The following is a 22,882-nucleotide window of genomic DNA, read 5'->3' as shown; positions in this document are numbered from 1 at the left end:
CCCTTTACTTTTTTTCTTTACTCCTCCAATCGTTGAGTCACCTCAGCCTTACTTGTAAACACAAGAGAGGCAGCTAGGCAGCTAGGCAGGGAAAATACATGAAAGAGGAGGAATATATTATAGATAAAAAGAACCCCCAGCATGCAACTGTTTGGCACTGACTATTAAAGGGCCAGTGCTCCTTAAGTATGTGATAACGTCAAACCATAACAGCAGAAAAAGTTTTGAAAGTTTTGAATGCAGGATTAGCATCTTTATCACTTAATACACTCAGACCAGATGCTGTTGAAATTAGATTTTTATGGAGACACTCCCGCTTTAAGGGCAAATAAAAAGAGTATCACATACAGCAGTAAACCTGATGCTACTAGGGCACTGACATGGTTACAATCATCTACTGTAACTTTGCAAGAGTTTCAGACCGTTTCTTGGAGTGGATGTCAGCAGACCAATAGACAAATTGTCATAGCTGAAAAGGCTTAAAGCGGATATGAGATGAAAAACTAACTATAACAAGTAACTTGTCTATATATCTTATGTACAGTTTAGATGGTTTAAACAGCAAACCTGTCTGCATACAGCTTTAATAGAATATGATTATTTCTTCCTATGATACAATGACAGCAGCCATGTTGTTTGTAAACATTACACACAGCCAAGCTTATCTGCACCATCAGCACAAAACCTAACCCCCACTCCTCCTCCTCCTTCCTCCCCTCTGCCTCTGAAATCTCTGGCTAGTAATGCCTCCCTCTCCTCCTGCCCAGACTGAGCTCCCATGAGCCCTTGCTACTGCCAAGGCTCTCTGAAAACTGTGGGTGGGGCTTCTTTAGTTTATAGGGAATTAGAGTATTAAAACAAAAGCAAGAAAGTATTTGGCTTGAGGAATGCCCTATAAACAATAGGAAAGGAACACAATTATGCAATGAGTAAAAGTTCATCTCGGATCCACTTTAAGTTTTCCAATAGGCACATTCACATATGTTTATTTAAAATACCCAGTTTTGTTGTAGCATTACTGGAAAGGGAAAACAGGTCAGTTTTTTGGGACAGCGGATGCCCTGCCATTCATCCAACAGAATGGCACAAGTGCAGAGGACAATGTGATGGACCACTAAAGTGGTATAGCGAGTACGAACTATAGAGATAAACTAGCACTCTGGCAAGTCTAATTTGAGCCTATATCTTAAGTCCTTAAGGCCTGTACATATGCTCAATCACTGTCACCTAATGAGGCTGAGGCTATGCAGACACATTGCTCACTTACACGTGGGAGCGACATATTCTGATCAATGCAGGGGGAAGCAGTGATGTCACACCAGTCCAGGCAAGTGGGGAGAATAATGCTCTCAGCTGTTGCTCAGACCAGAGTGAACGGATCTCTGGCCGAGGGGTCGAGAGGTCATGGCTGCCTTATACATGCTGGATTTTCAGTGGTCGATATTTAAAGTGTATAGCTAACATCTAGGCCTCAATCCTAATACATACGTATGAGGTATGTCACCCAGAGGGTATAGGGACCCAACCCCTCAGGTGACATTGCAGGCCTGAGGCTGTACAGCCAGACTGATCAATGGGGGCTGCTGAACACACCCTAGATTCTCAGCAGAGGTAGTTCATTTTCAGCCACGCTTGCAGAGTTGTATCTAGCCTGTGTACAAGGCTTTAAAAATAAATGTGTCTCCATTGCTCATACCCAGCAATCCCCAGCAATCTGAGGAGAAAAAAAGGCATACTGTGACCTGCACTGTCACTAGGCACTGCTTTAGATGAACTACTCAGAGACTTTCATTTTCATATGCAGGCACCAGAAGCCGCAGGATGGGCATATGGATCACAACAAGGAGTTGAGCTACGCTGTAGCCAAACTCAGATAGCGGCAAGAGTTGCAACGTAATGTGAGGAGTGGGGTTTGGCTATAATATAGCCGAGCCGCAATGATTAACGTTAGAAGTTAAAGAGGAACTCCAGTGAAAATAATGTAATACAAAAAAGTGCTTCATTTTTACAATAATTATGTATATATCGAAGCGATAGTGTGAAGCACACCTCCTGTTGCTTGAAAACGATGTGCCTGGCTAAGTTTAAGCAGCACTCTGGATCGATCAATCTGTAGTAAGGAAGTGGAGCCGGCACCATCCATTTATCACATGGTGACATTTTAACTGCTGGCAGGTGATGTCACTGGAAGTAGCTGCTGCTTGCTTTTTGACAGTTGGAAACAGTTGTAAACAGCTATTTTCCACAATGCAATGAGGTTCACAGACAGGAAACTGCCAGGACCATGGTCTTTACAGTTTCCTGTGTAAGGGGTTTCACCACAAAACAGCCATACAGAGCAACCTGATGATCCATTTGTGAAAAGGAATAGATTTCTCATGTAAAAGGGGGTATCAACTACTAAATGGGATGACGTTCAATTCTTGGTCATGGTTTCTCTTTAGGTAGCGGGTAAGAAAGCTTAGTGATAGGCAGAGGAGAGGGGGGATGTTAGTGTTAAGAGAGATGAGGGGAAGGTTTGAGTTGGAGTGGGGAGGTGGATTAGTGTTAGAATAGTAGAGATATTGCTTATTATTGGCAATGCCATTTGCCAAAGTTCTAAGTGAAAATAAATGCATGCCTTGCTACATACACATCCACTAGAGTGCAAAGTCTATGGTCTATTAATTTTACAACGGCATCCTAATTCAACCTGGATATACAGCTACTTTAGACTTGTTAGTCCACATCAGTGCAGGGCATGGATTAGTAGGGCCCTCTGAGGTACATTATTGAATTTGAAAGGTGGGAGGAATACATTATAAGTAGACTATGAATTAAGTAGTGCAGTAGGAATTGATTAATGCTTCACATTCACAATTGACCTTCTGCATAGCTGTGTCATATCGTGTCTCTCCTGTTTAGGTAGCCAGAAAACTCCCACTGTAGGAGGGAGACAGAGCGAATCCATCTATATAGCCAGAGTGCCGAAGGAGCCAGAGAGACCCCCATTCAGGTAGCCAGAGCGACCACCCCCTTAGGTAGCCAGAGAGACCTCTGTTTAGATAGCCAGAGAGCCACCCTGTGGGGAGCCAGAGAGACCTCCGTTTAGGTAGCCAGATAGCCCACCTGTAGGGAGCTTGAGAGTCCCCCTGTTTAGTAAGCAAGAGACTCCCACCCCAGAGCCAGAGACACCCCTGTTTAGGTAGCCAGAGAGACCTTTGTTTAGGTAACCAGAGAGACCATTGTTTGGGTAGCTAGACAGTGGTGGGGGGGAAATGCAGAGCATTACAATAACTCACCTGTAACAACAGCCCTTACACCCCACCCACCTGTAGAAACTGCTTCATTCTTGAGTGTGGCTAACAGGGTGCTTGAAAAAAGGGCGCCAGCAAAAAAAGGCCCGGCTGGATAACAAATTGGTGCAGGTGGATAACAAAATCTCAATAACGATAAACATTGTTCACGAAATTGTTTAATGATAAATACCATTTTAAACAGACGGGAGATGAAAACTAAAAGATATTAACTTTAAAAATCATTAAATAATTCAACAATGTAGCTTAACCTAGCCCTACTCTCACACAGAACCCTCCCCTGGTGGTGCCTAACCATAACCACCCCCCTGGTTGTGCCTAACCTTAACCACTCCCTGGTGGTGCCTAACCCTAACCACCCACCCCGGTGGTGCATAACCCTAACCACCCACCCCGGTGGTGCCTAACCCTAACCACCCCCCGCTGGTGGTGCCTCACTCTAACCATCCCCCCCGGTGGTGCCTAACCCTAACCACTTCCCCCTGCACAAACACCCTTACACACATAGAAACGATAACATATTTGATAATGTAAAATCTGTACATACAAATGGTATAATATGACAAAAAATGATTATGTTGCAAGTTTCTAAAACAATAACATATTTTAAATACTTCAATGTACTAATGTTGATAAAGATATTTATCCAGTGCCCTTTTCCCTGCTTTGGCCTGCAAGAAATCGCCTGTCTGGTGCATGGGAACAGCTGCCAGGCAATTAATTCACCACCATCAGCCTCCTGTATGAAAGAGGCTTCAGCCAGGTTAGACAAATTGTCTTGCAAACATGACAGGTTCACTTTAAAAATGTGCAGAAAAAAGTTCATTTATTAATTAAATGCATTTTGGAATCTGTGAACACCCCCCCCCCCCCAAAAAAAAAAAAAAAAAAAAAAAAATATATATATATATATATATATATATATATATATATATATACATATTTATTGTTTAGTATTTATAGTATTTATTCTTTTGTTTTATAGCCGGAGTATGCAAATATATGCTTCTGGTACATTCCACCAAGTTTAAGAGACATGGAAAAAGGACCAGAATACTGGCAAAGGCTGAATGAAGTAAGTGTGAATCCCACCATCTGAAAAAAGGATGCTGCTGGAAGTGGTTTGCAATAGGAAAGATTAGTCATTGTTTAAAGCTTATTAAGTTTCTACCACCCCCATGTGGTAAACCAAAATGAGTGCAAGCAACAGACAAAAAAATTACAGCATGGAGCTCAATTACATTTACGTGTTTATGAGGTTAGATTTATGTGTTTGTCGGGCATATGGGACCCTCAGCTTGGACAGGACAGGTTTATCTATATTTACATTTAATTAAGATATTTAAATTTTCAGGTTCCAGCCATATGATTTTACTACCTTGTCTGTATTTTATTTTCCGAATTAAGTATAACCACCTATATAAACCAACTAGAATTGATTTTCTGTAGCTTCCACTACAGTAAATATTAGTCAGTTTGCTGTTAATTAGGGTAGTTTAGAAGATCATCATTAATGTTCTCACCTCCGACTTAATTTATTCTGCATTTCTATTAGTCAAAACTAATTTTCTGTCCAGGGAAAGTTGTCTTAATGAGCAAAGTTGGTATTACGTTTGTACAGGAACTTTCCACTTAGTAGTGCTTCTGGTAGCCTTAATGGTATAACTGGTGCTGTGATTCAAAAATAGGAAAATGGATTTGACTTATTTCCAACTACAATCAAAACAAATGAGTCAGGAGGTGGCAGACTATTTAGCTCTGGTTGCACAGAATATTTATGATGTTTTTACACCTTGATGCACTAAAGCAATTCACTCGGTCTTTTCTTCTCCATTCCTGTGACTTTGTAGTGCACACCAATCTAACGTATACCCTCAGGCTGGTAGCGTATTAGCTTGCATGGCATGCGCTTTTTTCGCATAGCAGGAAAATGCATGCAAAATCGTACTTAAAGGGAAGGTCCAAGGTAACAAAAAAAAAAAAACAGGTCTACTTACCTGAATGTTCCAGGCCACGCAGTAGATGCTGGTGAGGTTGGCTTTTGCAACGGAGGAGATCCCAGGACACTGGAGCTGCGGCAAGGGACACATAGCCTTTCAGGGGCTTGAGGAAGCCCCAGGTAAGTAGATCTGTTTTTTTTTTTTTTTGGTTATCTCGGATGTTTCCTTACAAGTCTATGGGCCTCACTGCAAATCACAGCTCTCTGCAATTTGCAAAAAAACATTTGAAAATGCACAGCATGCTGGATCTTCCTGCATATTGTGTGGAAACCTCATGCAATTTTCATACAACACTTTCCTGTGAGAAAAAAAAACATGTATTTTGCATGGTGCAGAGAAAAACACAGAAACAAATATGGGAGGAAACTCGTGGTTTCCTGCACAATCAAGAGTGCTTCTAGCCTAAATGCTCTCCACTGCACTATATTTCACTGTGCCTCCTCAGTGCCATTCACTGCATGTGTGTGTGCAATATGTGTTGTGTCTCTTCAATGACCTCCACTCCATTTGCGTATACTTGTCCAACTTTGTGCACCATCAACGATCTGCAATCATTGTGTCCTCTCTGTGCACATTACAGTGTCTTCTCGAAGTGTAAATATACACCCCTGGGGGGGCAACTAAACACCATCTGCCTATGACTCTACTTAAAATACTTCACCCAGCAAGTACATACCACTACATTTATTTTTCACCCCTATGTTCCCTTTATCTTTCCACTTCTATGTTCCTTTACTTATCTCCATTACACCTCTGTAGTTATGATGTACTCTTCCCACCCCTGTATCCCCCGAATGCACTCTCATCTGCTTTTCACCCTTATCCTGTGCCTAAGGCCCCTGGGGACACATGCCTGACTGCCTCTAATTGTCTTGTTGTTGGTCTTCTCTTCTTAATATCAACTAATCTAGACATGCACAGCTCTTTGTTAGCTAATAAAATAGGTGACTGAAGTGAGTGCTGAAAGTAGGCTTTGTCTTTTCAGGCAGTACTTTCATTCCTCCTGAGGTGAACTTTTACTCTGGAGAAGGTTGGTGTTTGGCTTAAGGAATAATTTTGGGTGGGGTAGATTAGGGTTAGGCAATTATATAGACACTTACATAGAGGGGGGGAAGTTATGATGGAGTAGGGGGTCATTAAGGGATAACTATTCAAAATGAAGAAGTGATAAAAACCCTTCTGAACATTTTGTTGTAAAACCTTTTTGATGAACTTCTGTAATCCCACTAATGCTCAGTTCCCACTCGGGCGGATGCAAAACGGTATGGTAAAAGCGCACTACCCAGAATTTATTGTACTCCGACACATGTCCATACCATTGAACACATTACCAATTCCATACCATTGTACACATTACCTGCCGTTTCGCATCCGCTCTGTCCAATTCACCCACTGCCGTCCGCCAACACGACACCACCGCTCGGTCCAGGGAATAGTTAGTACCGGAGGTCGGCAGGAGCATGGGGCTCCCCATTGGTTTACAATAGACCAATTCTCCCTAGCAATAGGAAGGATTTTAATTTGTCCACTTTGTTGATGAGGATATCACACTTTTCTCCTGGTGGACTCATAGCAGCAGAGCTGCAGCCCCTAGAGCATGCTCTATAGGCAGTAGCAGTGTTAGGGAGTCTTGCCCAAACTATCCTCACTGAATAGGTGCTGGCTGAACAGGAAAAGTCAAAATTCGAACCCTGGTCTCCTGTGTCAGAGGCAGAGCCTTAACCATTACACCGTCTATTAGGTAGGAGATTTAATTATGTAGGAGATTTAATTATGTAGGAGATTTGGTTAGGTAGGAGATTTGGTTAGGTAGGAGAAAAGGGTTAATACTAGGGAGAATAAGGGTTATCAAGGAAGGGGCTTATGTTGGGTGGGAGGTTATTTCAAAAAGAAATTAAGATTGTGTGGAGTTGTTAGGGTTGTTAATTTCATTATGTGGATCAGCAACAAGTAGCCAAATGAGCATACATGACAAAAACATTGTAGAATAGCGCATTGCACAGATAAATGAACAGCACCCAAGGTAAATGTAAACTGCTGAAGGATGCATTAAGTTCATTGTCCGATATGCAAGAGTCCCCAGCTTCCTTGGGCACAAAACATCTTCAGTCATGTGCCACAAGGGTGATGCCAGTGTTCCGTGAGAAGGAGGAAGCAAGAGAACAAGAAGGACCTTCAACACTAAAGGCTGTGATAAGCATATTGAGTGCTTTGGGTTCAAAGGCTCTGGGAGTTAAATTCAGATACTTTAAAACATTTGTGTTAGAATGAACCATTCAGAATGGTGAGATGTTGTGTTAATGAATTAAATCAATTCATCTGACACATTCCCCTCCACATCTTGTGTTCTTTTCCAGTTTATTCATCCAGTGATCTCACACATGAGGTCCACTTATTTATTTGCAGTGATGAAACCACTGGGGTCACAGGTGGTGCATCAGATTCAGGGCCTGGGATTCAATCAATGAGACGAGTGCTGCTTCTCCAGGCAGGCACAGGAAGGGGGTCTGGAAGTCTTCACAAAATTTGCTATGGAGGCAAAGCTTTCCATGGTCCTGAAGCATACAACACTGATCTTGATTTGGATAATAAGTGGTATAATTACCGCCAACATGATAATGTAGATGTTACATTATGGCTGTGATAACATAATGAAATCATCAAGGACAGTTTACAGGTAAGTGTTTTTTTATCTTTTTCATAGTTTCTCTCAAAGTGATCTTGTGGTGAGAGGTATTTGAAAGATGTAACTGTAATGTTTTGCCCTTTAAACAATGCCTATTGGCTGTCCTGCTGATTCTTCTGGCTTCAGTAAAATCTCATTTGAAAGAAGCATGGGGTTCCAGTGGTCAAACTTATGTTAAAGAGAACCCGAGGTGGGTTTGAAGAATATTATCTGCATACAGAGTCTGGATCTGCCTATACAGCCCAGCCTCTGTTGCTATCCCAAACCCCCCTAAGGTCCCCCTGCAGTCTGCAATCCTTCATAAATCACAGCCACGCTGCTGACAAACAGCTTGTCAGAGCTGGCTGTGTTTATCTCTATAGTGTCAGTCTGCTGCTCTCCCCACCTCCTGCAGAACTCCAGTCCCTGCCTGCATCCCTTCCCTCTCTGCTAATTGGAGGGAAGGGACGAGTGGCAGGGACCGGGGTTATGCAGGAGGCGGAGGAGCAGCTGAGACTGACACTTCAGATGTAAACACAGCCTCACAGCATGGCTGTGATTTATGAGGGATTTCAGAGTGCAGGGGGACCTTAGGGGGGTTTGGGATAGCAACAGAGGCTGGGCTGTATAGGCAGATCCAGCCTCTGTATGCAGATAACATTCTTTAAACACACCTCGGGTTCTCTTTAAAGCAACTGATCTACAGTGTATCCACATTCTGGGTCAGTGTCATGACAAACCTGCCTTCCAATGTGAGGGTATATCAAACAATGTACAGGAGGAGGACCACAAATAGTAGCTATCTTCGAGTGTGCCCTGGTCAAGGTCTCAGTGTCCAGACAGACCTGCAGCAATCCCAAGAACAAGTAGGACCGGCACCACTCTCATAAGTGGTATCAAAGCTCTTTTATTGTATCAAAAAGGCATAGCAATGACAGACGCTGTTTCGGGACTCAGCCCTATCTCAAACTGCAGTAGCCTAAATATACACCCGTGCACAAATCTTTAAATACACCCACCCCCAATAAAAACACCAATCAGTGTCCTGCTGGGTGGAGCCTATGTGGCGGACCTGATGGGGAACAGTTAACCTAATATGCAAACTAGCAGAAGTCTCATCAAAGTAATCAAAGTATTTACCTGTCAGCCATGGAAAAATTCAGCAAGCGCGCGCTAACTGGAAGCCGCACGGAGGAGAAACACTGTAGTATGACATCAAGCAACTTCCGCCCCATGTGCCGCTTGAATCAGCGGCCGCATGGGTATAGGAAGTCCGCAGGCGTCCGTGGAGCGCATCCATTTGCATTCCACTTGCTCCCAAAACATCCGGCGCTCGCCGAAAGTTGCATACATGCGTCTTGCTGGGTCAATGGTAGCCAGGCAACAAGCCTGGACATAAACACCAATACCCAGCAAGTCACAAATAAATTCCCTCTCCATGTCCTGGCCACAGCGGAGGGCACCCCGACCCACAAAAACATAGATACCCCTCCGCACATAACATGTGCGCGGAATGTCAGGGTCTAGAATAGAATAGACATAGTGGTCGCAGATGCCATCCACCGGAGCCATGAGACAAAAGGACAGGAAAATGAAAAAATATATGTCAAAAACGCAAAAATTGCAAAAACATTTTTTAATAAAAAATTAAAAATAAAAATTACAAAATGACACCTTTTGGAAGTTACTGATACGTCCAAAAGGCTGCTACTGCGCTGCTGCACACTCACCGCATGCTCACAGTTCCCATTCATTTATCTAAGTCCCCGTTAGAAAGACCGACGGCTTCTTTTCAGTTCTTCCTGTAAGCGAGAGCATTTGCTTACAGGACTAACAAAAAAAGAATTAAATGTGGCCATCTTGTGGCCAGATAGTAAAACTACATCTACATACATTTTTTTTAAATAAATACAATTTATTACTTTTAAAACTAACTGTTTACCCCCACACTCATACCCAAATATTTTTTTTTTAATAAAAAAAAATTACAATAAAAAACAAAGCAGAAATAATTACTTAAAGAGAACCAGAGCTGAAGAAGGGAAAAGCTTTTATACATACCTGGGGCCTCCTCCAGCCCCATAAGCCTGGATTGCTCCCACGCCTGTGTCCGCCGGTACCGTACTTTCGGCCAGTCGGCCAGTCGGCGGAAGCACGCAGCCAATTTTCCGCATCACTGGTGCATTCTCCTTATCCTTACGCGTGCGGCGCCCTATTACGCAGCCGCATGTGTAAGGGTATGGAGGGAGCCCCCTGTGCATTTGGAAAATTGGTCGCGTCTGCCGGAAATGACGGGACCCGTTACCGCCGATAGTGGAAGCGGAGGATGGCGGCGTGGGAGCGATCCAGGCTTATGGGGCTGGAGGAAGCCCCAGGTATGTATAAAAGCTTTTCCTATTTTTTACTGTCCTTCTTCTCTGGTTCCCTTTAAGGGTCTGAACTTTTTTAATATGCATGTGAAGAAGGTATATTACAATTATTTTTTTTTAAATTAGAAGCTTGTAAATAGTGTTGGATGCAAAACTGAAAAAAATGCACCTTTCCAAATAAAATATTGGTGCCATACATTGTGATAGGGGCACAATTTAAATGGTGTAATAACCGGGACAAATGGGCAAATACAATACGTGGGCTTTAATTATGGTAGCATAATTTTTTCTTAATATTTTTTCTTAATATTCGTATTTTTTTCTTAATATTCCTGTTAAAATGCATTTAGAAAAAAAAATTCTTAGCAAAATGTACCACCCAAAGAAAGCCTAAATAGTGACTGAAAAAACAAGATATAGATCAATTCATTGTGATAATAGTGATAAAAGTACTGGCTAATTAATGGGAGGTGAAAATCGCTCGGATGCATAAGTGGAAAAATGACTGAAGACTGCAGTGATTAAGGGGACCATATAAAAGTTTTCCGGGGGGGCACAATGATTTATAGTTATGCCTCCGCTACAGACATGTTTTGAGTTTAAATGTTGACCCTGGCTTTACATAAGTTTCCATGGGTGCTCTATTTTCCTTTCATGTCCCAAGAATATACTGGTAGGTCAATTGGCTTCTAATCACATTAGATTGTGAATCACTTTGAGGGACAGAGAGTGATGTGATTTGTTTAATGGATTCTGTACATAAACTGCATCGTATGACAGCTCTGTCTAAATACGTGAATAATAATAATAATGAATCTGTGTAGGCAAGCTGAATAATTGTTGGTCATCACTGCAGCAGTCAGTTTGATTGGCAAATGCCAATGACTTAGCTACGGCAACAAAATAAATTAAACCACACATCCCACCAGTATAAGTCTTGAAGATTGTGCTCATAAACAAAGAAATCATTTTCATTCCTTAGATGTGTTTTTTTATTTGAACTTTGCACTGAATTTCCCTTGGAAAGTAATGTGTTATTTTGAAGTCAAATAGTTTTGCCTGAGGAACTCTAAAGATATAAACCTGGTAGTTTAGATTGAATTTTTGATTTCAGAAATGCAGTACTTTTCTCTCAATAACTGAGCTACCGCCCATTTTTTGTTTACTCTCTTCAAGCAAAAAAAAATCTCTGGAGTGCAAGAAAGTCTGGGTGAAATAGGAAGGGAAAGGATTGTACTGGAGAGAACGTTAAGTTTGATCATCTTCAGTCTTTTAGATGCTCTCCTGCTAAATACTGATAATCACTGTCACTGCATTTCATGGGGCAAACTAGCACACACAGCTCACAGTTTGGCTGTGTACCCCTGTGCACAGCTTTCAGCCTTTTTTAAAACACCACGGTGCTGTACTCATCTACTTTTTATCTGTATCGAGGGGAACAGTCTGCTTTCCCTCCAGTATCAAGGAAAAATTCAACATGGTGCTCTAAAAACAGGACAATTTTGAAGTTAACATAGTAGCAGCCACGCTAGCAAAGTATCGCAGTAGCATTGCATCACTACCGCAATACTTCGCTAGCTCGGCTGCTACTATGTGGCTTTAGTAAGCAGTGGCTGCTGCTTAGTTATGAACGCTATGCTACCACTAGCGCGCATAGCGTGCAGAGGAAAAAAAATAAGTCACGCTGATTTATTAGCACGAGCAAAGCACAAATTTAGATACTTACCTTAGGAGGGGGAATCGTCTAGGTTTGATAGAGGTCCTCCTCCTTGTTGATTAAAGAAATGTGATATCCAATATCCATCCTTAAAGGTCAACCCATGTACATTCAATAAGGCGCCTACAAATTTGGGCGCTATAATGCCGCTAGTAGAATATTGGTAATGTAACCAATATCCTACTATTGTGCGCTGGATAAAGCCAATATTAGAATATTGGTATTTTCACCAATATTTTACTATCTCTTTACCTAACTTATCTTTCACACTAACCCTCCCCCCACCTACGCCTAACACCAACCTTCCCCTTACCTAAACTTAACCATTAACCTCCCACCTATGCCTATCACTATAGTTAGGAGTGGTGGGTTTCGGCTACACAGTAACCTAACCCCGGGTGCCTAACCACTAACCCTTGCTGATTCTTACTTTATCATTCCCTTTGCATCCCGTTTTCTGTTATTGTGCATTCAACTACCATGTAGCCAAGCTCTGTGCACCACCCCCACTGTCTTCGCTGCTATATGACAAACTCCATGTGCCGCTAGATCCTATTTTCTATATTAGCCAGAGTTCAGCTATATGATAGCCAAACTCTGGCACTGAAATGATATACTGCACCGCTATAGCCAGGGCCGGAGCTACCATAGGAAAAAATAGGCAATTGCCCCAGGGCCCCAGAGCCTGTAGGGGCCCCCAAGGTGTCCCTCCCCATCTTAACTGTTGCTTCCCAGGGACTCTGCAGAGTCTGTTAAGTTGGGAGGTGATTGGGGGAGGGTCAGCAGCCAGCTCTGGGGCCCAGGAGGAAAATGTGGCTGCAACAAAGGGCCTCTAATGACTCTTTTTGGTCATGGGGTGTCTGTTGGGGGGCCCCAAGGCTAATTTTGCCCTAGGGCCCAATTGTTACTTGAACCGGCCCTGGCTATAGCTTCAATGTTTATTAAAGTTGCAGTCTAGACTATGCAGTGCTTAAATCATCTGGCCATGGGTTGCCCAAATTCCCTGCTTCACTCATCCCCAGTTCTACACTTTAGCAGTAGGAGTTTCTAACCCACATATGTGGTGATAGGACCTGGGCGGGAGGGGGACACATTTAATGGAATAGGATAGGGGATCATTTTTTACATGTTACCTGTTTAGATTAAAGGTCTAAAAGGTAAAGAAAAAACATTATTTGAAATAAAAACGGACTAAATTCCTTATTAAAATATTGAAAAAGAATTCATCTGTAAACTTCTAACTTCTACTGTCTACTGTTTAGTGTTTTATTCCTTCTGTATGCTTGACCCCTGTGGTGTGATCTTCTGTATACTTCTACCTTCTGTCCTTTTTATCTAGATACTTCTTTCTTCTCCTTTTCATTAATTTTCTTCTAGTCTTCTGCTCTTCTATTCCTCTGGCTTCTTTCTTCTAAAATCTACCAGCACCACAGAAACTTGCCTCACTTCTGTCTGCTTAACACTGCTGTACAGGCTCAGCACTGCAGACACTGCACAGATCCACCAACACACTGCTGCTCCCAGACAGACTACCCCTGCAATAACATATAGGGAACTTATACCCCCCTAGTGACCAGGCCATGTTTTACAAAATAGGCCACTGCAGCTTTAAAGCGGATCCAAGATGAAAAACTAACTATAATAAGTAACTTGTCTATATATCTTATCTAAAGTTTAGGTAGTTTACACAGCATATCTAGCTGCAAACAGCTTCAAAAGTTTATGATTATTTATTCCTGTGATACAATGAGGGCAGCCATGTTCTGTTTGTCACATTGTCACAGGCTGAGGGCTGGAGATGCTATCAGCTTGCCTGTGTGTAACTTCAGTACCCTCTCCTCCTCCCTCCTCCCCTCTGCCTCTGAAATCAATGGCTAGTAAGCTCCTCCTCCTGCCCAGACTGAGCTCCCATAAGCCCTTGCTACAGTGCAAAGGCACAAAAGGAGCTGTGGGCGTGGCTTGTTTAATCAGAGTATTAAAACAAAACAAAAAAAGTATTTGGCTTGAGGAATGCCCTATAAACTATATGAAAGGAACACAATTATGCAATGAGTAAAAGTTTATCTCGGATCCACTTTAAGGCCACTCTGCAGGGCCATACAACTCAGCACACAAGTGACACCCCCTTTTCTGCCCACCAACAGAGCTTTCTGTTGGTGGGCTGTGATTGTTCCCAGAATGTTTGTTTATCTTTTAATAAATGTTTTTTTTTTTAAATAAATGTATTATTTCCCCAGCCCACCTTCCCCCCACCAGCCAATCAGCGCGATTGTCTGTCATAGACTTCAGCCTATGACAGAGGATTGCTTCCCTGCCGCCCAGGGGGACAGCCGGGTCACACGGCTGTCCCCAGTATAGTGCTGCCGTAGATTGCAGCGCTGTACACAATAAATAGACGATGGTTTTGCTGTCTAACAGTCTCCTAGCAGCGATCGTCCCTGGGGGATCTACTGTAGCAATTTTTATTTTTACGGGAATTGGTAAAAACTGAGAAATAATGCATTTTTTAATTTTTTTTTTACTCTTTTTCCAATTAAAATGGGTAGAAAACGAAATTTTTCTTGGGACAAAATACCCGCCACTAAAAGTCTAGTTTGTCTTGAAAAAAACGATATATATATAGATCATTTAGGTGTCATGAGTAGGGATAAAGTTATGACTGATTAAATAGGTATATAGCTAAAACGTCAAAATTGCTCTGGTCCATAAGGGGAAAACAAGGTCTGGATGTTAAGTGGTTAACCACTTCGCATCCAGACCTTCTTTTCCCCTCATGGACCAGAGCAGTTTTGACGCTATAGCCATGTCGCTATTTAAACAGCCATAACTTTATTCCTACTCAAGACACCTAAATGATCTAGGTATCGTTTTTTTCAGGACCTACTAGACTTTCACAGGAGGGTATTTTGACCCAAGAAAAAAAATTCTATGCATTTTAATAGGAAAAAGCGGGGAAAATGAAAAATTGCATTAATCCTCAGGTTTCACCAATTCTAGTAAAAAATTAAAAATGCTACAGTAGATAACAAACATGCCACCAGTATTAAGTCCCCCAAGGATAGATAGACTGGTGTGTGTCCCCAGTATCAGCCCCCCCCCTATAGCCAGATGTGTCCCCCCATAATCAGCCCCCCAGTATAGCCAGATGTGTCCCCCTTATTTGCTAGCACCCCATATAGATAGACAGATGCGCCCCCCGGAATTGGGCCCATCATTATAGCAAGATGTGTCCCCGGGATCAATGCTCCCCATTGTAGCCAGATGTGCCCCCAGGATTAGCGCCCCCTCCCCATTATAGCCAAATGTGCCCCAGTATTTGGTTATAGCCCCCAGGACCATCAGATGTGCCCCCCACTATTAATTCCCCACCCCCAGTTACCTAGATGTGCCCCAAAATACATTTCACCCCCCCTTTCAGAGCTCTGCCCTCACCCTCTGTTATGGGTAGCCAGGTGTGCCCCCCCCCCCTACCACTCTGCCCCGTCCGTGGCCAGATCGATAAAAAAATGCCCATGCAAGCAGAATATCTCACCTTACCTGGTTCCTGCAATCATCCTTCAGCCCCAGCTTCCATTCACTGTGGTGCACGCAGCCACAGATGACATAGATATACTGTAGCAGAGGAAAAAGTGGTTAAAGGACAACTGAGGTGACGTGACATGATGAAATAGACATGTATATGTACAATGCAAAGCACACAAATAACTAGGCTGTGTTCCTTTTTTTCTTTCTCTGCCTGAAAAAGTTAAATATCAGGTACGCAAATGACAGTTTCTGTCTGGATCGGGACCGAGTCGGACTGGGTCAGAATATAGCATACCTTCACTAAGAGGTCATTACAGCCATAAACCACTTTCCTGTCAGTAAATGGCTTCTGAGAGCAGGATACAGATAAAAAGGGTCAATAATTCATAGATTTCAGCTCTGGCGCACTTCAATGAACGTGTCATTAAGAAGAGACAATAAAACCATAAAAATGTAAAAAAAACTAGATTTAAATATAAAATAAAACTGTGAGATATCTAAAAAAATGTCATTTTTAGGAGGAGGAGGACAGATACAATTGTTTTTTCTCATCAGTTTTTCCCCCTTGGATATCTTTTAAGGGGAAGTCAGGATCTGGCATAACAAAGTGAAGTAGCACTAACCATTGTGAGGTTGAACCTGATGGAAATGTCTTTTCAGCCTAGATAACTACATAAATGGGTAGGTAAATGATGGATTACACTGAAAGTATGCCTCACTTCCGGGTGAAATGCATATGACACACAGATACTCTTGCTTCGTCATGACGGGACCCGCCGCACTTCGCCACACCACGATTAATGTGATAGCGGCAAAGGGCTATCACTGCTTCAGCGATGGGGTGCATCATTTTTGTGCAACGTGATTGAAAGGACTGCAGTAAGTGTGAAAGGGCCCTAAAGATAATGGGGTTGATTCACAAAGCCGTGCTAACTCATAGCACGGGCACGCTATGCTTCGCACGCGGTTTACCGTGCATAAAACTTTACACGTGCTATAACAAGCGTTTGTTATAGTGCGCGTAAAGTTTTATAAGCATAATGCGCCTGTGCTATGAGTTAGCACGGCTTTGTGAATGAATCCCATTGACTTTATAGAATAAATATTGTGCTGATAAGGTACTTAGAAAAACTCCTTATAGCCAGCAGAATTTAATATGTGTAGCAGTTGCGTAACTACAATTCATGGGGCCCCCCAGCAAAACTTTCACAGGGCCCCCCACCAATGTCCACACCCCTTCCCTTGCCTCGCCGTGGTGCCCTTCATGGCCTTGGGGCCCATCTCACAAGGGTCATAAAACAAGTGTGACCATCATGATCTTCACACCCATAACAAGTGTAGCCACAAAAACACCTGACCAGAAGTATAGTCCACTGTATCAGAGGAAGGGAAGGTTAGTAGTTAGGAGCCCCAACAGCTTTGGGTCCCCCTGCTCCCCTTTTAGTTACGCCCCTCGGGGCAAACCCAGGATTTTCAATAGGGAGATTCCTGAAAGGTCTCCCCCAGCCACACACAATACAGTATAATAATATGGTAGGACATCATGCTGGGTACACATAATGAAAATTCCCCTCCGACTGACAGGATCTGCCAAATATTTCTCAAATCTCTGATCTGCTCCCGATCGACAACGGGATAAATCAGGAGTAGTTGGATATAGATAATAATGAGGACAGCCGACATTGGTAATGAAGGGGAAAGTGAAGCATTCGCCCAGCAGGGCACAGGGCTGTGCTCATACCTGACTCTGTTATGTTCCCCAGAGCTGCCCCATGCTCTGCACACAAGCTGCTGCTCCATACAAAGTCAACTGTAGCAGGGAAAGAAAGGGGACGGTGCTGTGAGCTGCAGGATGCCTGCAGATATTCTGGTGTCTCAACTTTTGCTGTCCCCAAATGCTAGACCAGCCCTGGTCTGAGGGAGGATTCCGGGCAGCTGTAATCCCCCCCTGCCTTTGCCTATGCCCCTGATCTATAGCTTATACACACTGCCAGCATCAAACCAACACATTTTCTGGAAGGTGCATAAAAGAATTTGCAGGGCCAGGACCTTTGATTGTCTGCTTTTTAGCCTCTGATGATAAGTATAACACGTTCTTACGCTCATCCTCATTTTCCCTCATCTTCTTGGACATCCATATTTACTCTGAGTGTTGCAACTGATTGACGTCTATTTTTTTTCCCCTATGTATACTGCTGAAATACTGTTATGCAAAGTAGCTGTGAATTCACGTTTGTATTCATTATTATCTTTCTATGAGCAATTACGAAACACCGCTACATAGTCATAATGGAAAAGTAATTTCAGGTGACTGTGGATTGAGACCTGCGTGATGATGGGATAAGTAATCCCACCAATGCACAAGTATGGAATCAGGCATGTGAGTGGTAGTTATTTATGTCTCGTGGATGACGCTTAAATTGCAGATCTAGTAAAGTGATGCAGAATCCATATCACTGAGTTCAGTTATTGTATTATTGAAGAAAAACAGACATGCAAAAGTCTTTATAAGCAGCATTGCTGTCATTCTGAAGTTTTTTCTCATTAGTTTAATGCTATAATTGTTGATAATTTAGCTGCCTTCGGGTTTCACAGAATAATCATGAAAATTGCATGCAGTTTCAAGCTGCATTCACTAGATGGTGTTGAAATCTAGATCATCTGTCTGCAAAAATAAAAAAAGGAAAGGACAGAATTTCAGAATGAAAATAGCAGGATAAGTGGGGCTTCCCTCCTCCTCCCTTCCTACCCCTGCTATTACTGCTGGCATCATGACTAGCATGAATACTATACCGTAGTGCAACAATTTAACCACAAGACAATAAGCAGGAGGCATCTGCAAAAGCCTTTCCTGAAGAGTGCTTACTGTGTAGAGATAATTAGTCTGTATACGGTATAGGTGGATTCTACTGTTGCTTTGTGCTGATATTGTTCTGATAAAACGCCACTGGATATCCAGTGGTCACCATAGGGAGGAAAGGGTTATGTATGCTCGGGGCTACTCAATTACCAGGCAAATCAAAGGAGTTTCTGTTATGTGTGCTCTCACCAAAGACAACAGTAAAAAAAAAAAAAACAACACAATTTTTCTATAACTTTAAAGAGGAATTGTAACCAGGGATTGCACTTCATCCCAATCAGTAGCTGATACCCCTTTTCCCATTAGAAATCTTTTTCTTTTCTCGATTAGATCATCAGGAGGGTCTGTATGGTTGATATTGTGGTGAAACCCCTCCAAAAGTGTGGTGTCAGGACCTAGGTTTCCTGTCTGTGAGCCTTGTTGCATTGTGGGAAATAACAGCTGTTTCCAACTGCCAAGCAGCCAGTATATCTCTCTGTTCATATGCATATTTATAAAGAAATAACCATTTAGCCTATCACAGTGTTAAGGAGTGTGGTTATAGATAATGGCAGTTGGTGTTGTCTAGTATTTTCATCATGTCCAGTGGCGTACCTACCATAAGGCTGCAGGTGCCTACAGCACCGGGTGTAGCCATGGCTAGGGGTGCTGCTGTGGTGCTCAGTCACTGTGCTCTTCTACCTGGGACCTTTTTTAATAGTTTGGGAAACATTCGGGAACATAGCAGCAGGCAGTGCAGGGGACTGTACTTTTTCCTGCACTAGATGTAGCACCCCTCCCCCTTCCTGTCCAATGGGCAATGTGTCTCCTCTATAAACATGCCTGAATGAGTGAATGTGCAGAGCAGTAGGGTGAGTGGAGAGAATGATTGCTGTGCTGCAGCTGGGACATTAGCAGGGGGAGGTGTTTAGTGCTTCAGACGTTGCCTATTATTAGTAGCCATGTGCACTTACTGTATGTAGCCATGTGTATTTATATAACACTGACATCTTTTGCAGTATAGAGTACAGAGTTTCATAACGGTTAGCTCCGTCCACATCCTGATGACCCCTTTTCCCCCAACAACCCCCAAAATTTACAGTGACATGATCAGCGCCCCAACCCGTCCACCCTCCCATAAAAAAATTGGTTGTTTGGGAGGGGGTGTCTGTAAATAATCAGCACCGGGTGTCCAATTCCCTACATACGCCACTGTTCATGTCTGCCAGTAGTAAAGATGGTGATCTGCAGGCTCATTGTGGATCACACAACATGAACAAAATACATGGCAAATATCAATCATTTCTACTGTAGATCTCTCTTCTATTTTGTAACTTTCTCACTTTGCAATGTATTGATTTATTTTGTTCCCTAAAGTTCCTCTTTAAAGCTACAGACAAGCAACAGTTAATTGTCCTCTGATCAAACGATTTTTGATCGCTCTAAACAATGATAGGACATCTATGTGGTCCATTTGACATGCCATCTGTGGCTTTGCAATTTGCCATTTGCAATCATCCATTGCATTGTTACTTTTTCCTTATCAGTAGGACCTCTGGGAGAAGCATACTGACCTTCTCTCTCACTCCTCCACAAAAAGGTACATACAGTACAAGTCTGCCCAAGTCAACTGCATAACTATGGTGAAAGCAGCCCTTGTGGCAGCAAAAGTATGCCATTGGCATTGGTGTTCACATTTAACCACTTGAGGACTGCGGTGTTAACCCCCCCCCCCCCCCCCCTCCCCAGTGACCAGGACATTTATTGCTAAAATGGCCACTGCAGCTTTAAGGCCAAGCTGCAGGGCCGAACAACTCAGCACACAAGTGATTCCCCCCTTTTCTCCCCACCAACAGAGATCTCTGTTGGTGGGGTCTGATCGCCCCCCAGGTGTTTGTTTTTTCATTTGTAAATATGTATTTTATGAAATTTGTAATAAAATTTACTAGTTTTTTTATTTCTCTTCTATCCCTCCCTCCCTCCCCTGGCCAGCCAATCACTGCGATCGGATCACAGCGGATCACTTCCCTGTGTCCCAGGGGGACAGCCATGTCACACGACTGTCCCTAGTACAGCGCTGCTACAGATCGCAGCGCAGTGCAAAGTAATTAGATGGCGGTTTCGCCGTCTAACAGTCTCCCAAGCGGCAATTGCCGCTCGGAGACTGAGGGCGGGGCGGAGCTCCGCCCCCCAAGCAGGAGATGTGCGCGCAGCATGCGCTCAATCTCCTGCTAGCCCCATAGACGGCCGTTCACGCCAGTCGGCGTGGATCGGTCCTGGGGCTGCCACACTGCTTACGCCAATTGGCGTGGAGCAGTCGGCAAGTAGTTAAACATGGGCATCACTATAGCTGCAAATAATCAGACTTACCTGCTCGACAAGCAATAATGCTTTTCAAAATGCCGAATGAAATAGTAGTGCTGGCCACTGTAAGTATACAATAATACAGGATTTGTGCAACTAGTTCACATGCATGTCAGTCCATCACGATCTGTGTCTGAGTCGGCCAGTGAGAGTGAGAATGTGTGATTGTAATTATCACACCCAGGAGTGTAACAATAGGCCCCGCAGATGAGAGGCATCCCTGTGAGGATGAAGATGGAATAATGGAAGAACACCCTGCCCAGCCAGCTGAATCGCTGTGCAGCTGAAGACTCTGCAGGGACCTCAGAGGCCACCACATAGTTGGGAGGAGCCCTGGGGGGAGGCAGCAGCCAGCTCAAAAAGCTGTGTGTGTGTGTGTGTGTGTGTGTGTGTGTGTGTGTGTGTGTGTGTGTGTGTGTGTGTGTGTGTGTGTGTGTGTGTGTGTGTGTGTGTGTGTGTGTGGAGGGGGAGGGGAGGGTTCCAGAAATACAAAAGCCCCTACCCTAATGCCACTTATGGGGCCCCCAGGCTAATTTTGCCACAGGGCCCCATTGTCACTAAAACTGGCCCTGGCTAATAGAATTCATCTCATGGTTGTGAGCTTTATAATCCCTTTCTTCCTATGGCTTATGTAGTTACGCTGTTAGTAAACAATAGTAATTATTCCGAAATGATGTCATTTTCTATAGATTTCCATGGATGAGGGGAGAGAAATGTGAGAATGTACATGTGTAATTCCTTTGCTTATAATATTGAGAGAATGGAACTTTTTCCATCTGCTCTGCTCAGGTAACTGGAGCATACAGATTACAGCATAATAGCGCTTTGCCAGTTAGCCTGGAAACAGCTTATGGTTTATTAGGTAACTATGGCTTAAATAAAAGAAAACTGAGACTTTCCGCCACCTGTCCTTACTTAACCTTGAAAGATGCCTGAAACACAGAAGTGAGACGCAGTCTTCTCCAATTTCAAACTACAACTTCTGACTTGAAACAGCATATTTCACTTACCCTCAGCTGTGCTCTAAATGTATTTCACGGCAGTAAAGCACGCTTAGAAGCATACTTAACATAAATGTTTGTGTTTCCTGCTGCAGCCCTTACTTTGTAAATGGAAATGAGCTTCTGTGTAGACAAACAGACATATTGATCAATATTTAACCACTTGAGGACTGTAGGCTTACACCCACCTAGTGACCAGCCTATTTTTTACAATTAAGGCCACTGCAGCTTTAAGGGCTTGCTGCAGGGCCGTACAACTCAGCACGCAAGTGATCCCCCCCTCTTTTTGCCCACTAACAGAGATTTCTGTTGGTGGGCTCTGATCGCTGCAGGGATGTTTGTTTTTTCATTTATTTATATGTTATTTTTTTTATACATTTTGCCATTTTTTTATTTATTTAAATATGGCCCCTCCCTCCTCCCACCAGCCAATGACAGTGATCAGCTGTCATAGGCATCAGCCTATGACATACGATCGCTCCTGTGCCTCTCAGGGTGACAGTTGTGTCACACGGCTGTACCCAGTACAGCGCTGCTGTAGATCGCTGTAGATCGCAGCCCTGCACAGTGTAAATAGATGGCGGTTTCGAAGTCTAACAGTCTCGCCGCTGGGATACTGATGACGGAGCAAAGCTTTAAGCAGGGAAGTGCGTGCATCGGTGCACGCGTTCTCCTGCAAAACCCCGCCCCAGGACTTCAGGCCAATTGCCGTTAGGCGGTCCTGGGGCTGCCGCCGCGTTCATACCAATTGGCATGGAGTGGTCGGCAAGAGGTTAACCCCTCCACTAATGGTTATTACTGGCCACTACTATTCTAATATTGGGCAGTGGTAATTCTGATACCAGTATTTAACTCTAATGTAATGCTATGTGTGTGATCCAACTTGAGTGATGTGATTTTATAAAAATCCATAAATATGTACAAAGCACGCACACCATCAGTTATTGGATGCAAAAAGGTATATATTATTATAAGAAATGAGCACAAAGACATGTGAATACAATAAATACACATACAACACAATATATATAACACAGTCAGAGCAACATGGCCCCCAGCTATACTAACAAACAGTATGTAATCTTCATATACAATGAACCACCTAT

At 43.2% G+C, this 22,882-nt stretch overlaps 1 protein-coding gene across 12 annotated transcripts in view; it reads left to right on the top strand.

Annotated features, from left to right (window-relative positions):
- Window positions 1-22,882, top strand: part of GADL1 (glutamate decarboxylase like 1) — a 437,687-nt gene that overhangs the window by 368,161 nt on the left and 46,644 nt on the right. For 11 of the 12 annotated variants that reach the window (XM_068236211.1, XM_068236209.1, XM_068236210.1 and 8 more), the window contains one exon: window positions 4,282-4,371. In XM_068236211.1, coding sequence (XP_068092312.1) covers window positions 4,282-4,371 — 90 coding nt within the window. Of the gene's footprint in view, window positions 1-4,281; window positions 4,372-7,653; window positions 7,974-22,882 lie in introns of all 12 variants that reach the window. The other variant, XR_011020806.1, reaches the window with a different exon arrangement.

This window comes from Hyperolius riggenbachi, chromosome 5 (genome assembly GCF_040937935.1).
Source record: "Hyperolius riggenbachi isolate aHypRig1 chromosome 5, aHypRig1.pri, whole genome shotgun sequence".
In the NCBI taxonomy this organism is placed as follows: domain Eukaryota; kingdom Metazoa; phylum Chordata; class Amphibia; order Anura; family Hyperoliidae; genus Hyperolius; species Hyperolius riggenbachi.
Note: the sequence above shows the minus strand (reverse complement) of the source record. Positions and strands in the feature narration are given on the sequence as shown.